The sequence below is a fragment of the Alosa sapidissima genome, chromosome 9 (assembly GCF_018492685.1).
Source record: "Alosa sapidissima isolate fAloSap1 chromosome 9, fAloSap1.pri, whole genome shotgun sequence".
NCBI classification, from domain to species: domain Eukaryota; kingdom Metazoa; phylum Chordata; class Actinopteri; order Clupeiformes; family Clupeidae; genus Alosa; species Alosa sapidissima.
Window position 1 is genome coordinate 35,840,635 of NC_055965.1, and position 13,556 is coordinate 35,854,190.

At 43.9% G+C, this 13,556-nt stretch overlaps 1 protein-coding gene across 1 annotated transcript in view; it reads left to right on the top strand.

Annotated features, from left to right (window-relative positions):
• The first annotated feature begins 4,030 nt into the window (after positions 1-4,030).
• uncx4.1 (Unc4.1 homeobox (C. elegans)) overlaps positions 4,031-13,556 on the top strand; it is an 11,093-nt gene continuing 1,567 nt past the window's right edge. Inside the window, exons 1-2 of the mRNA XM_042104344.1 lie at positions 4,031-4,765; positions 5,734-5,909. Coding sequence (XP_041960278.1) covers positions 4,495-4,765; positions 5,734-5,909 — 447 coding nt within the window. The 5' untranslated portion in view covers positions 4,031-4,494. The remainder of the gene's footprint in view (positions 4,766-5,733; positions 5,910-13,556) is intronic.

Sequence of the window (13,556 nt, forward strand, 5' to 3'; positions counted from 1 at the left end):
GAGAGAGAGAGAGAGAGAGAGAGAAAGAGAGATAGAGAGAGAGAGACAAAGACAGAGAGAGAGATGGTTTTAATTAAATGAATTAAAGCAACAGATATTGACACCTACATACTTCCTCAGTCACTCCCGGGGGGGGTCCGGCGTTATGAACCCAGGGAAGCCGTGCTGCTTGTTCACGCTCCGACACCAGATTAGAGGATGTAGCCAAGACCTACGGAGAGCGAAGACAAATCAGACTTACTTTAGGAAGCAAGCAGTTAGAAGCTATGCGTATATGTGTGTTTGTTTCAGAGGGTAAGCAAGAGAGAGAGAAACAGCGAGAGAGAGAGAGAGAGAGAGAGAGAGAGGTAGAGTGTACGTTTTGGTCGGACGCAGGTGTGTTTGTTTGAAAGAGGGTGAGACAGAGAGAGTCCAAAAAGTACCAAAGGAGGAAAATGAGTGAAGCTGTCAACCAGAGGAAAGGAGTTTTTGAACCTAACAAAAGCTTCCGTTCCGCAACAATTCATGGTTCTGCAATTCTATGTTAAATTCGGCAATGGACCCAGATATTCTTTAAAACGTTAATTTCCCAACATTCCCGTCAGTGGCGTGTGACGGTACACCCTTACTGGCTGTGTTGACCTAGTCTGTATTGCGAACGCTCCATACGTTTTGCAGACACAATTTGTACAATTTCAGGTGTCAGTGTTTCCGCATTCTCAAACATCACGTGGATGTAACATTGCTGAAAGGGATCCAAAAACGATAATATGAGAGTATTAAATTGATCGGCAACTAACTGTGTCTGTGTAAATAAGTCGTGTATATGGTTTTCAGGGTTAGAGAAGTGCGCCCCCCCCCCCCCCCCCCACACACACACGCATGTAGGCACACACACGCACATACACAAATAGAGAAGTTTGAGAGAATCACTAAGTTGCTATGGGCATGGGGTACACATTAACTAGCAGTAACTGGCCACACACAGGAACACGCGCGCTCACACAAACACACGCACACACACACACACACACACACACACACACACTAACAAATAACTGCCCACAGCATGTGTTGAGTTCCTCTATGTAGGCTACCTGATCTATGCCAAGGGAAGCTTTATGTATAAATGGGTAAGAGCAAGAGGGTAAAAGCGTGGTGTGTGTAGTGTGTGTGTGTATGTGTTTTCATATGTGTGTGTGTGTGTTTGTGTGCGTATTTTCCTTCTCGTTAAAGCAGCCTACACTTGAGCGGTGGTTGAAAGGCCGGTTCGGTAAGACAGGGAGAGGGCGGGAGGGAAGCAATAAAAAAGGGAAACAAGGCGCGAGGAAGCCGTCGTCCTAAAATGCGAGCCACACGCCTCTTGTTATCAAGTTAATTAAAGCTCGCGCGTCTGACTCTGTCGCTCGGCCGGTGAAGAGACGACAGGAAAAAAGAGAACGTGAAGGAAGAAAAGACAGAAAACGATTCTCAAACCCGGGCTTCTGACGGCGGTGTCTCACAGGGGTTGCGTGCGTGTCAAGGGCTGCCTCCTCCCGAGCTGCCTGCGCCTGTCTGCTTTTGCCGCGCCAATCGCTTCAGCGCGCGCAGGGGGTCTTTTTATACGCGCCTCTTGAAAGGCGAACGACAAGCAGCCAATTATGGAAGTTTGAAGTTGAAAATGGGACTGAGAGCGCGCGGGAAAATAAATAAATAAATTCAATAGAATGGATTTGCATAATTCGCTAGAGTGCAGCGCAAAAGAAATGTTTTGGGAGTAAAGGAGAAGGGGTACAAAGGCTAGCGCATCAGAGAGACCACTCTCTTTACACCTCACGCTCTCTCTCTCTCCCTCTCTCTCTCTTCCTCTCTCTCTCTCTCTCTCTCTCTTTTGCTACGTTCAGTGAGTTTCTGTGCATGAGACTCTGTTTTCTCTTTCCCGTAGAGTGAGAGAGAGGGAGAAAAAGAGTGATAGAGAGAGAGAGATAGAGAGAGAGAGAGGGGGGGGGGGGAGAGGGAGGGAGGGAGGGGAGAAAAAGCTGCCGCTTTCAAGAGCAGGCTTAAATGGACGCATTGAAATTCAGAGGTCCCGCCGGGCACGCGCCGGCTCCGAGGTCAAGTGACGCGCGGATTATATGCTTCTTCATAATAATATTAATTAAACAATTTGCATGCTAATAAGGTAACAATTATCGGGGCCTTCTGTCGAAAGATTCGGGTTATTACAACACGCCGCTCCCGGTGCCACCGGGGTCAGCGCGCGCCAGCGAGCGCGGAGAAATTTCAACTCGAATTAACATTCTGGCGGCAGGAGAAATTGGATAAATAAAGTCGAATTAATTCACGGTAATGGAGGAGGTGAAGGCAAACGGCGGAAAGAGAGAGAGAGAGAGAGAGAGAGAGAGAGAGAGAGAGAGAGAGAGAGAGAGAAGGAAATGAGAAAACGAGCGTGGACCCACTTACTGTTATACATGCACGCCACTGATTACCTCTCTGTATTCAAGGCCACGCGCACCGTCTCTCTCTCTCGCTCTCTCTCCCCGTCTCTCTCCCACTCTGTGAATCTCTGTCTCTGTCCGTATTTGACACAAAACGAGGCGGTTACGGCTGTAGGCGGCAGGCACCCCTCCGGACACCGTTTACATTTCGTATTTATAAAGGACGACGAGAAATGAGCTCATGAATAAGTCTGATGCCCTCGGGGGGTCGCACTCGCCGCGCCCGTCACACATCCATTTTAAATGTCATATAAGTTTTGGGTTTGCATTAGCCAAACGTTGTTTAAGGGCGATATTAAACTCATTCGCGAATGCCACATTTGCAGGTAGCCCACTGTGAGAGGGGGGGGGGGGGGGGGGCTAATATTCTTATAATCAACAACATTGACCTTAATGCTAATATGACAGTACAGGATATGAGGAATCATTTCATGAGCCGCCAGCTTGGCATCCCTCCGCCCCTTTAGAGGATCTGTAGGCCTAGAACTGCCTTAAAGAGCTGAAGCGAATTGGGGGAAACAGACAGAAAGACTCGTCCAATGGGCGCTCTATAAAAGCAGACCCTTCTGTAAATAGATTCTTATTGATTTATCGTGTTAGCCTTGCTACACTAGAGTGACTCGTGTGAGACCCTTGATAGGTTCTGTTTGATGATCAATATGCCTCATTACAGGAGCGTTGTGGTTAAATCTGTGAGGCTCTGGGGTCGTAATAGCTTTATAGATTAATAGCTTAATATTTGGTGCTACATTTCCAACTTATTACGCAATGTAAAAATATTGTCTGTTTGTTTTGGAATCTAATTCTTCGCCATTCGCTTATGTACTTGTTTGTCCTGAAGGTATGCCAGGGGCAACTTTTAAATAACGTAACCCCAAGTGTTCGTAGCCTATTTACTGATCATGGATATTTGCATACTGATGATTTCAGTTCTCCTTCAATTAAACTGTTGCACAATATGTGCGGGGAATGTGCCGAGCAACAACATGCAGCAAAACAGTCCAGCAACATTGCCAAAAAAGTTGCCTTGTCTCTCACCAGGGGATAGAAGATATGGCTATCTCTCTGAAATAGGTTTTCAACAACAACAACAAAAACAGTGACGGAATAAACATTTGATTAATAGAAACCCTCTTTCTAGTTTTACAAACATACTCCACAATGTAACTCGCGCGACACGGCAGTGAATCAAATCTCCCTCTTTCTGTGAGTGCGTGCGTGCTTGTGTTTGTATGCGAGTGAGAGCGAGGGTGCGGAGGGTGGGCAACGGACAGCGCCTTGTAGTTTTAAATTCATCCTGACAGCTAGCGAAAGGGCCGTGATGAATCGCCTATTATAAGATCACTCTATTCAGAGCGCCCCTCTCGTCTCCCGTAAATTGGAAAACATCCCCTTTAAACATCTAGGGCGGAGCGAGGCGCGGGGGAAACTGCCGGTAACGGTAGTGGGGGTGGACTCTTAAGGCCGTTGTTTCCTTCGAGTGGACGAACGACATGTTATTTTATTCAAAGAAAAAATAGCGCAAGAAAGACAGCGAGGGAGAGAGAGAGAAAAAAATCGCACCGCTTTTGAACTGATCAAGTGAGTAGTTCACCATCTCTTCCGCGAGCGCATCCTTGCTTGCCCTCGTGCGTGGCTGCGATGCCGTGATTACCGGAGTCCCGCGCGCTCGCTCTGTTGTGACAGTGGTGATATTGTTTATGGAGGTTGGTGTCAGGGCTAATTAGCAATTGATATGGAAAATGGTTTAGAGCTACGTCTCTGACGTCAGCGTCGATTAGCGTTTCTTATTGGTCCCCAAACTGCATGCTCCCAGGCCGTGGATTCCTCGCGGAAGGGAAAGGAGGTGGGAGGCCTTGTGTTGACAAAGTGGGGGGAAAATCTTCTGCGCTCACGCGCCTCTCCTTCATTCCGAGCGCGGCATGTCCACGTCCTGTCCGCTGCTCGTGCCGCTGCTGCCGCACGCGCTCTGAGTTCACGACGGCCGAGCCGAGCCGAGCCGAGCGCCCCACTGTCCTCCAGCCGCCGCTGGTGGAAAATGATGGACAGCCGGATACTCGAGCACTCCCACGCGCCTTTTGGGGGCTCCCTGGGCGGCATGGTCGGGATGGGGTTCTCCTACCACTTGGGTCATCACCACCACGTTTACGACCTGGCCGGGCACCAGCTACCCTCGGGCGCCGCCGTTCCCTTCTCCATAGACGGATTACTGAACGGCTCCTGCTCGGCGTCTGTGAACAACACAAACCCGCTCTTATCGTCCGGCTGCGGCGGTTTAAACGGAGACAATCATCACTACAAGCTCTCAGGTAAGCGTGTTAATTATTACATCTACACACACACACACACACACACACACACACACATCACTGAGCAGCAGAAATAGCCTCATAGCTCGGCAGCGCCTAGGGCACTGGCACGGGTCCGGGAGGGACTGCGCGCGCCGAAATGATTTCATATCCAGCGATATTCCATCGCCAACAAATCAAGAAAGAAACATAATCACTCGAAATCTTAACACACTTAATGTTGGCTGCTTAGAACTCGCATTTATCCATGGTTGTGTGAACCTTCACAATTGACATCTTAACTAATAGTGAAGGGACGAGATAATAGCCTATTTTGGTATTTACAGCAATATTAAACCAACATAATTATTACACAAAAAATACGCGTTAAACAAAGACCCGGCTTTAAGAAATAAGCTAATGCATAAGACATGACGTTGGATAATCAGTTTTCTTTGCATTTTATGAGAGACTGTAGAGTCGAGTGCATTCATCTCGGTCAGTTTGGAAAATGTGAAGACAAACATTTTTGGTAACATTGTATATGTAGCCTATTATTATTTATATCATAATATTGTATTTTTTATATTTAACACAAACTGGTAACAGCAGTGATAAAAAAACACGTAGTAGCCCATATTATAGGCTAAGTCTATATGTATTCTAAAAAAGCCCATATTTTAGGCTATGTATATGTATTCTAAAAAAATCTCAGACACAGACAACAATTAACAATCAACTGAACATAACATCATTCAATTATACAAATTTTATTTTAGCATTTGTAATATGATTCTGTACGTTATATCATGCCTATATTATATTCCGGTATTATTAGATCTGGTTTACTATAATTTATTGTGTGTGTGTGTGTGTGTGTGTGTGTGTGTGTGTTATTGCTAGTGTTCATATGTTTATGTTTGTGTGTGTGTCTCTCTCTCTGTGTGTGTGTGTATTTCTCTCTCTTTCCTTCTCTCTCTCATTTGAAGACTCAGGAGACCCGGAGAAGGACAGTCCGGGCTGCAAGCGGAGACGCACGCGCACTAACTTCACCGGCTGGCAACTCGAGGAGCTGGAGAAGGCCTTTACGGAGAGCCACTACCCCGATGTGTTCATGCGCGAGGCCCTGGCGCTGCGCCTCGACCTCGTAGAGTCGCGAGTCCAGGTAACAACGTGAGAAATAGAACCTACGACTACTTGTAGACGCTGGTTTGCCTTCCGCCACGTTTAAAATCCCTCATAAATGAATACATGTTCATCTAACGGTATAATGGCCAGGCTCATCGACTGAACGTCAAGAGCTGTCAGGTGTTGGATCCACATATGAGTAACTTGATACACGTGGATGTGTGCGTGGATGTGTGAGGCTTTGCGCGTGTCGCATACATACCCCGGTAGATGTGGAGATGGCCGAAGTTAACACATTACAAAGAAACAGCAGATGTGGGAGCGGCAGGAGCTCGTGTAGAATGGTGTGTGTGTGTGTGTGTGTGTGTGTGTGTGTTGAGGGAGGTCGAGCCGCTGTGTGGCCACGGTGTGGTTGGAGGATATGAGGTTACGGCCTGTTCCCAGTGGGTTGGCGCGAGGTCTCCTCGTTAGCCAGGTGCTGAAGTGATCAAGGCGCGAGCTTCCGTCTGTGTAACCCTCTCGTGTAACTCAGCCTTTGCGTTATTCTTTTATTATTATTTTGTATGATCAACAACCGTCAATAATAATAATAATAAAAACAACAACAACAACAACAATAGTATACTACTAATAATAATAATAATATTAATACGTATAAGAATAATACGATCATGACCACTTGTATTGTTATACAACGACCTTTTTGTAGGCTTATCATATAATAGGCTATGTATATGAGTAAATTACGAATTATTATTATTATTATTATTATTATTATTATCATTATTATTATTATTATTTCAAGGGGCTGTGGTGATATAGTTTGAGGTTTTTATTAATATGCCTGCGAAATTGGTTTTCCTTGGTTTGAAATCAGAATAAAACATCGCCATCAATCTGCCAGATAAATAATATTTTTTCCCAAAAACAGCATTCAACAATATAAGCATTTTCCTCTGCATTTTCTGGAATGTATTATTACTTATATAATGTAGGTATCTATAACTTATATATTAGCCTATACATCGAAAAATAGCGTCTATATTTCATCCGCTAAAGGTAAGTAAGATGACCATATAAATCAAAGCAGATTGATTTCTTTAGATCAAAGCAGTATTATTTAACAGGTTATTTTAATCGTGCCAGGCTTAATTAAGGTTTTGTTTTTAGCGAATAGATAAATAAGACAGAGATCCTCCTGCTCAGTGGACAATAACGACCAGAAGGCACTTCTTAAAACTGTTTCATCATCATCAACATCATCATCATTATCATCATCATCATCCACCGAATATAATGTAGGCTAGCCCACTAGGCTACTGCACAGTTCACACCGTCTCCGCTCGCCTCAGCCCAGATACCCGAGACGAAACCCGCGTCTGGAGCGCACAGCTCTCGGCAGTCTGTTTCAGCGCTCGCGAGTCGCGACAGACTCCCGGTACACTCAAAGCCGCCACTTCACCACATCAAAGACGAGACGCATGCGGGGCTTTTTGTTTCAGAATCATTTGGGGTCAATTGGTGTCTTCGTCAGCACAATTGAAACGGTAAAAATTGTAGACTCATTTCTGTGCAGTCTAAATGAGCCGAAGGGTATTTGGCTTCGTAGACAACGGAGATAGAAAGTGATGCCAGGCCATAAGCCGTTAGATCTTTTAATAGTGGTGAGGGGAGGAGGGGGTGGGGGTGGTAAGCCGCCGTATTATTGCCTGGTATTCAGCTAACGGCCTAAGCTGTGCTTATCCGCAGGTTTGCATGCGTGCGCGCGATTGAGATGCCTTTTAAGGAGTCGCGTGTATACACCGCCTTTTTTGTCGTTTTTATTCAGACGATGATGGGAGAGACGGGCGAGCTTTTCGCTTTCCGCGTGCTCATGCCGCCGTTATCAGTGCGGAACAGACGGCCGCACGAGGGACCCTTGGCTCGGCTTGACTAAAATCTGTTCGCTCGCAGACGGGAGGGTGCGCGCGAGGAGATGGGGAGGGCGGGGGTGGTCGCGGGCCTCAAATTAGCCACGCTAAAATCAGTGGTAATTGAGAGAATTAGTTCTCACATCGATTGAATGGACAATTAAAGCGAGCCCATCTGTGGGTTTGCGCGACGTGACGAAACCTATGCTGACACATTGACAAAGCACACCGAGCTCATGTTGCCGCGAAATTGTTTACATCTAGGCTTGTGTGTGAGAGAGAGAGAGAGAGAAAGAGAGAGAGAGAGAGAGAGAGAGAGGGAGAGAGCGAGAGAGAGTGTGTGTGTGTGTGTGTGTGAGAGAGAGAGAGATGAGTTTCCAACATGTCATGTGTTTATTTTGGTGACGTAACTGTTGTTATTTGCAGGGTCAGTCGCGGTAGCTCCAGTCTGGCTCTCGTAAATGCTGTTTATGTGCTGAACGTCACAGAGTTGCGCCCTGCGGGCCGATTATTGGTTTGTTTGTTTAGAAATAATTAGGAGCGCGCGCTAGCCGCCTGCCGGCCTGTCAGCCCCCTTTGATCCAATCGCCAAGTGGTAGGCTAGGTTTCACTCGGGTTTGCCAAGTGTAAGCCCGCCTTCTTACTGAACTATGTTTACACCAAATAACTCCTAATATGTCATTAATGTCTCTATGAGAAGCGTAGTGGGCAATAAGGAGCGGGCAGATTGACAGTAATGGGCCTAGTATTTTGCTCCCTCTCTTGTGGAGCTGAACACACACAGAAGGCTTTTGTCTGATGGTGTCTGTTTAGTGTCTGTGGTCTGATTTGGTGATGATGTAGCAATATGCAGCCCAGGTCTTATAAGTGACTGAACTTATGATGTAGGCCTTCCACAACATCTTAAATGTATATTTTAGTATATTCTTTATCTTTGACTGTCCTTATGTCCGTATTGCTTAGTTGTGTTTTTTATATTTGGCTATTATATACTTTTATTACTTTTTTCTGCTGTTAGTGCATGTTGTGTGTGATGTCTGTATGCTACTGAGACCTTGAATTTGGTGAACACTAAGCACACACGTTTAAATATATCGTTTTTGAAAATAACTGTAGGCCCGCCCGCAACATAAATGCAAGATAGGTGGAAATTAGTGGCAAAGATGTACAAACACACATACTGGTGGTTACTTACAATCACTTAACAACAACAACAACAACAACAACACAACACAACACAACAAGCCCAAGACCAGCTGTATAAGCTCAACCAAAGTCCTTTTAGGCAAGTCCCTCCACTCGGCGGCCATTTGACAACGCTTTTTGGGCACTCGTCGGGCATCCATTTAGGCAGAAATGCGCGTGCGCAAGGCTTGACGACACCAATCTTGCTCCAGCGGCGAGATCACAACACATGATTGGCACGATGTCTTCATAACACACCATATGATTGGCTCAATGTATTCACATGTCGACGTTTTGCCGAGGAAGGGGTGGGATATGTGTAGACAACGGCCATATTGGTGTGACAAACTAGCCCCATGCATTTCTATGGAGTATTTTTTGAGTGCTGTGTCTCCACATTAGAAAGTCTCTCACTTAACACTTTGGTCAACTTTAACCTTTAACCTTTGTCCTCAGTGGCAACGTACATGCCCATAGAAGTTGTGAGTGGTCATGTGTCCACCCAGATTTTTCATATCTTGATTCTTGACAAAATAAAATGAATAATTTTCTTACTTGTTATTTTTATATGATTTTGTTGTAATGGACATCCGAAAGTAATTGTACCCTACCAAAATGTTGGGCTGAGGAAGTACATTGATTGAATAGCAACCAGCAACAACAACAGCAACAATTTACAATTAAGAGGGGAGTGTAGGAATGGACTGGGGGGGGGGACCTTTGATTAATCGATTTATTGTTGAATCGCGATAAAATGTGAAACAATGGTAAAAATGTCCATCAGTGCTTTACAAAGCCTAAGATTAAATCTGAAATGAAAATGAAATGATGTGTTTTGTTCACACGCCAAATTATATTTTGCTTACTTTCATAGAAGAGTTAATAAATCAATTCACGTTTAAAAGTCTGCAGGTATTTTCCTGAAGAAAAAAAAATCGGACACCGATTAACCATTATGAAAATAGTTGGCGATTAATTGGATAGTTGACAACTAAACAGATAGTTGCTGCAACCCTACTGCCTGGTCATATTTATTTCATTTATTTATTTCATTCACTCCGCCAACAAAAAAACAAAACAATTGGGGGCCAAACCTGCCATAGCCAACGTCAACAGCAAGCAGTAGCCCATAGGTTATTTAAATTGAACCACACCATGGGCATACCATGGCAAAAACCAACCAACCAATCAAAAAGCACATGTTTGTTATCCCAGCACGCAACAGAGTCGATTAAATCACCGAACCACTTTTGGAATGGTTGTTAGTATATTTTATAGACTCAAGCTTTTGTTTTTACATCAAAGATGTCGCTATGGTGATGTAGAGGACACCACCAGAGGCCAGAGGGAGAGTAGATTAAAGAATGTCCAAGATGTTATAATAAAAATAATAATAATAATAATAATAATAATAATGAGATTTTCTCAATGAGAACCTGTGAAGAATGCCTGATATGTTAATAATAATAATAATAATAATAATAATAATAATAATGGGATTTTCTCAATGAGAACCTGTAAAGAATGCCCGAGATGTCAAAGGATTCAGACATCTTTCCAAGAGAATGCAGAGAACGCTCCAGCCCACTTGATAGAAGTAGAGTAATGTATAGATTATACTACATAAGTATAAGTATATATACTTTTTTGATCCCGTGAGGGAAATTTGGTCTCTGCATTTAACCCAATCGGTGAATTAGTGAAACACAAACAGCACACAGTGAACACACAGTGAGGTGAAGCACACACTAATCCCGGCGCAGTGAGCTGCCTGCTTCAACGGCGGCACTCGGGGAGCAGTGAGGGGTTAGGTGCCTTGCTCAAGGGCACTTCAGCCGCGGCCCACTGGTCAGGGCTCGAACCGGCAACCCTCCGGTTACAAGTCCAGAGTGCTAACCAGTGGGCCACGGGAAAGGGAGCTGCATTTGATGGTAATAAAATAACTCCTTAACTCCAGGGTCATGTGATGGAAATAAAACAACTTAACCCCAGAATATGGCAAAAGGAGAAAAGGAGGAATGGAGTCAACTAAATGAACTAATAATAATAATAATAATAATAATAATAATAATAATAATAATTTATCTATCTATAAAGCAAGAAGTGTCTGTGTTTGTCTGTGTGTCTGTGGCACGCATATCTCGCTGATCGTTTGTCAGACTGATTTTAAACTTGGCAGGTGTCTTGCTAGGGGCATGAGTAAGTGCAGTGCCAAATTGACGTTGTTTGAATAAGAAATGCAAAAGATATCGTAAATATAACGGTAAAAGAAGCACATTGGCTTTCGCCGCTAGCCACTCCCCCTCCCACACAGCACTGTACTGTAAGCGGTACTGTACCAGTGAGGATAGAAGCAGGGCTTTGGCAGAACTGGATCAGTGTAGGTTACACGGGTAAAAAGTTAAGCGAGTGCAACATGTGTTAACATGTCTGACCTCAACAATAAAGACCCCCTGTATGCGGTTTGCTTGCATAAAATGACTCCACGGATGTACAATAAACGGACACTTCGAATAGCCCAGGCTACTTTGGACTGTCTTTATACTTTGAATAAGCAAACGACAATTCCAACGGCAAGGTCCTAAATTGAAACGACGAATAATGGTCCCGAATTAAAGAACGTCTCAGAATGCCACACATGCAAAGCACAACCAGCGACAAGCATCGAGTGGCAGACAGAGTGTGATGTCACCAGAGACTGTTTTTGAGTCACACCGTTGCAAATTTCATATGATGATGCATCATCCCACAAAATGGTTTGTTTTCTCTATCATCAAGTTATTCAATAGGCTAAGCATATAACATTGACTCAAAACAGCTGTTAGGATTGTGTAATTTTGATTTGTAAAAAATGTCACATGCAGCCATGCTTAAATTCTGCTCACTTCACATTTATTATATTATTATATTATCTGTATTCTTTATTGAATGCTTACCTGGAATTATGGTTTCCCTATCATCCTATTTTTAAAGCAGGCCTACCTGCAGGCATGTAATTGGGCTACAGGAATAGCATGTTTGAACGAGCACTGCACCAACTTTATTTCAAACCGGTATTTTAACTAATATCCGTTCATAGACTGTATGTCGCTTTTTAAAACATAAACATAAATGTATACATAAACATAAACATAAACATACAAATAAACAAACATAAATGAAGGAGGAATGGAGTCTGCTTATAACAAACAAATGCAGGCTGCAGTGTCATGCTGTCAGTGTAAAAGTGGAGACCCTCAGTAAGTTCATTTGTACAGAAGGACAGTGATTCAAACAGCTCATGAAGAGCTTCAAGACAAGCAGGCATTTTGAGTGTCCTGCCGTCCCAAATCTCAGACGGGATTGAAAACGAGTCTTTCCTGTTTGGAATGCTGAATTAAAAAAAAAACGTAATATGAAAATATAATATATGTGAAAAATGATGATCCACTCTTTGTGTTCCATCAGGGCTAGAACCGACTGTTATCCTACACGGTCCACAACACTGCCATCAGGGCTAGAACCGACTGTTATCCTACACGATCCACAACACTGCCATCAGGGCTAGAACCGACTGTTATCCTACACGGTCCACAACACTGCCATCAGGGCTAGAACCGACTGTTATCCTACACGGTCCACAACACTGCCATCAGGGCTAGAACCGACTGTTATCCAACACGGTCCACAACACTGCCATCAGGGCTAGAATCGACTGTTATCCTACACGGTCCACAACACTGCCATCAGGGCTTGAACCGACTGTTATCCTACACGGTCCACATCAGGGCTAGAATCGAATGTTATCCTACACGGCCCACAATACTGCCATCAGAGCTTGAACCGACTGTTGTCCTACACGACCCACAATACTTCCAAGAATGTCCATTACATTTTACAAAGGCACAGCTGGCACTAGACAATGTACTAGAATGCAACATGACAGGACTATGCAATGTACAGATATTCCTTTCTGGCCTCAGCAGTTGTGGTGATATGATTTATCATATGTGACCCTGCAAGGCGAAACCAGTCATAAACAAAGCTTTCCAACGATATGTATTTCGAGGGTATTGCAAAAGTATCGCTAAGATAACCGCATCCAAAGCTGGCATGGTTCTTCCATCACGATACGCCAGAAGAGGAGAAAACACCTTTAAATTAAATTGTCACGCTAATGTGTTGAATCTTCACCTAAATAAAGTCAGGGTTTAACAGTCAAAACGTATGTTTTTCCGTAAAATTTGTTCACAATATGAAACTGTAGACTGTACACTGTTGAATTATGCAAAAACGTGAAATTCAACATTTTAACCCGTACGTTTGTTTATCGTGGATTTTCTCAAAATAGCACTGTGCAAAGCGACTGGTTTCACCTTGCAGGGTCACATATGTGATTATATCTGAATCAGAACGCTAAGCCCTAGATCTCACTCTGGTTCCTAGGTGTGCTTATATTATATATTTATATATGATATATGTTCTAAGTTCTAGATCTCTTACTCTAGTTCCTGTAGGTGTGGTTATATTATATATTTAAATATGATATATATGTTCATATCTGAATCGGAACACTAAGTTCTAGATCTCTCACTCTGGTTCCTACAGGT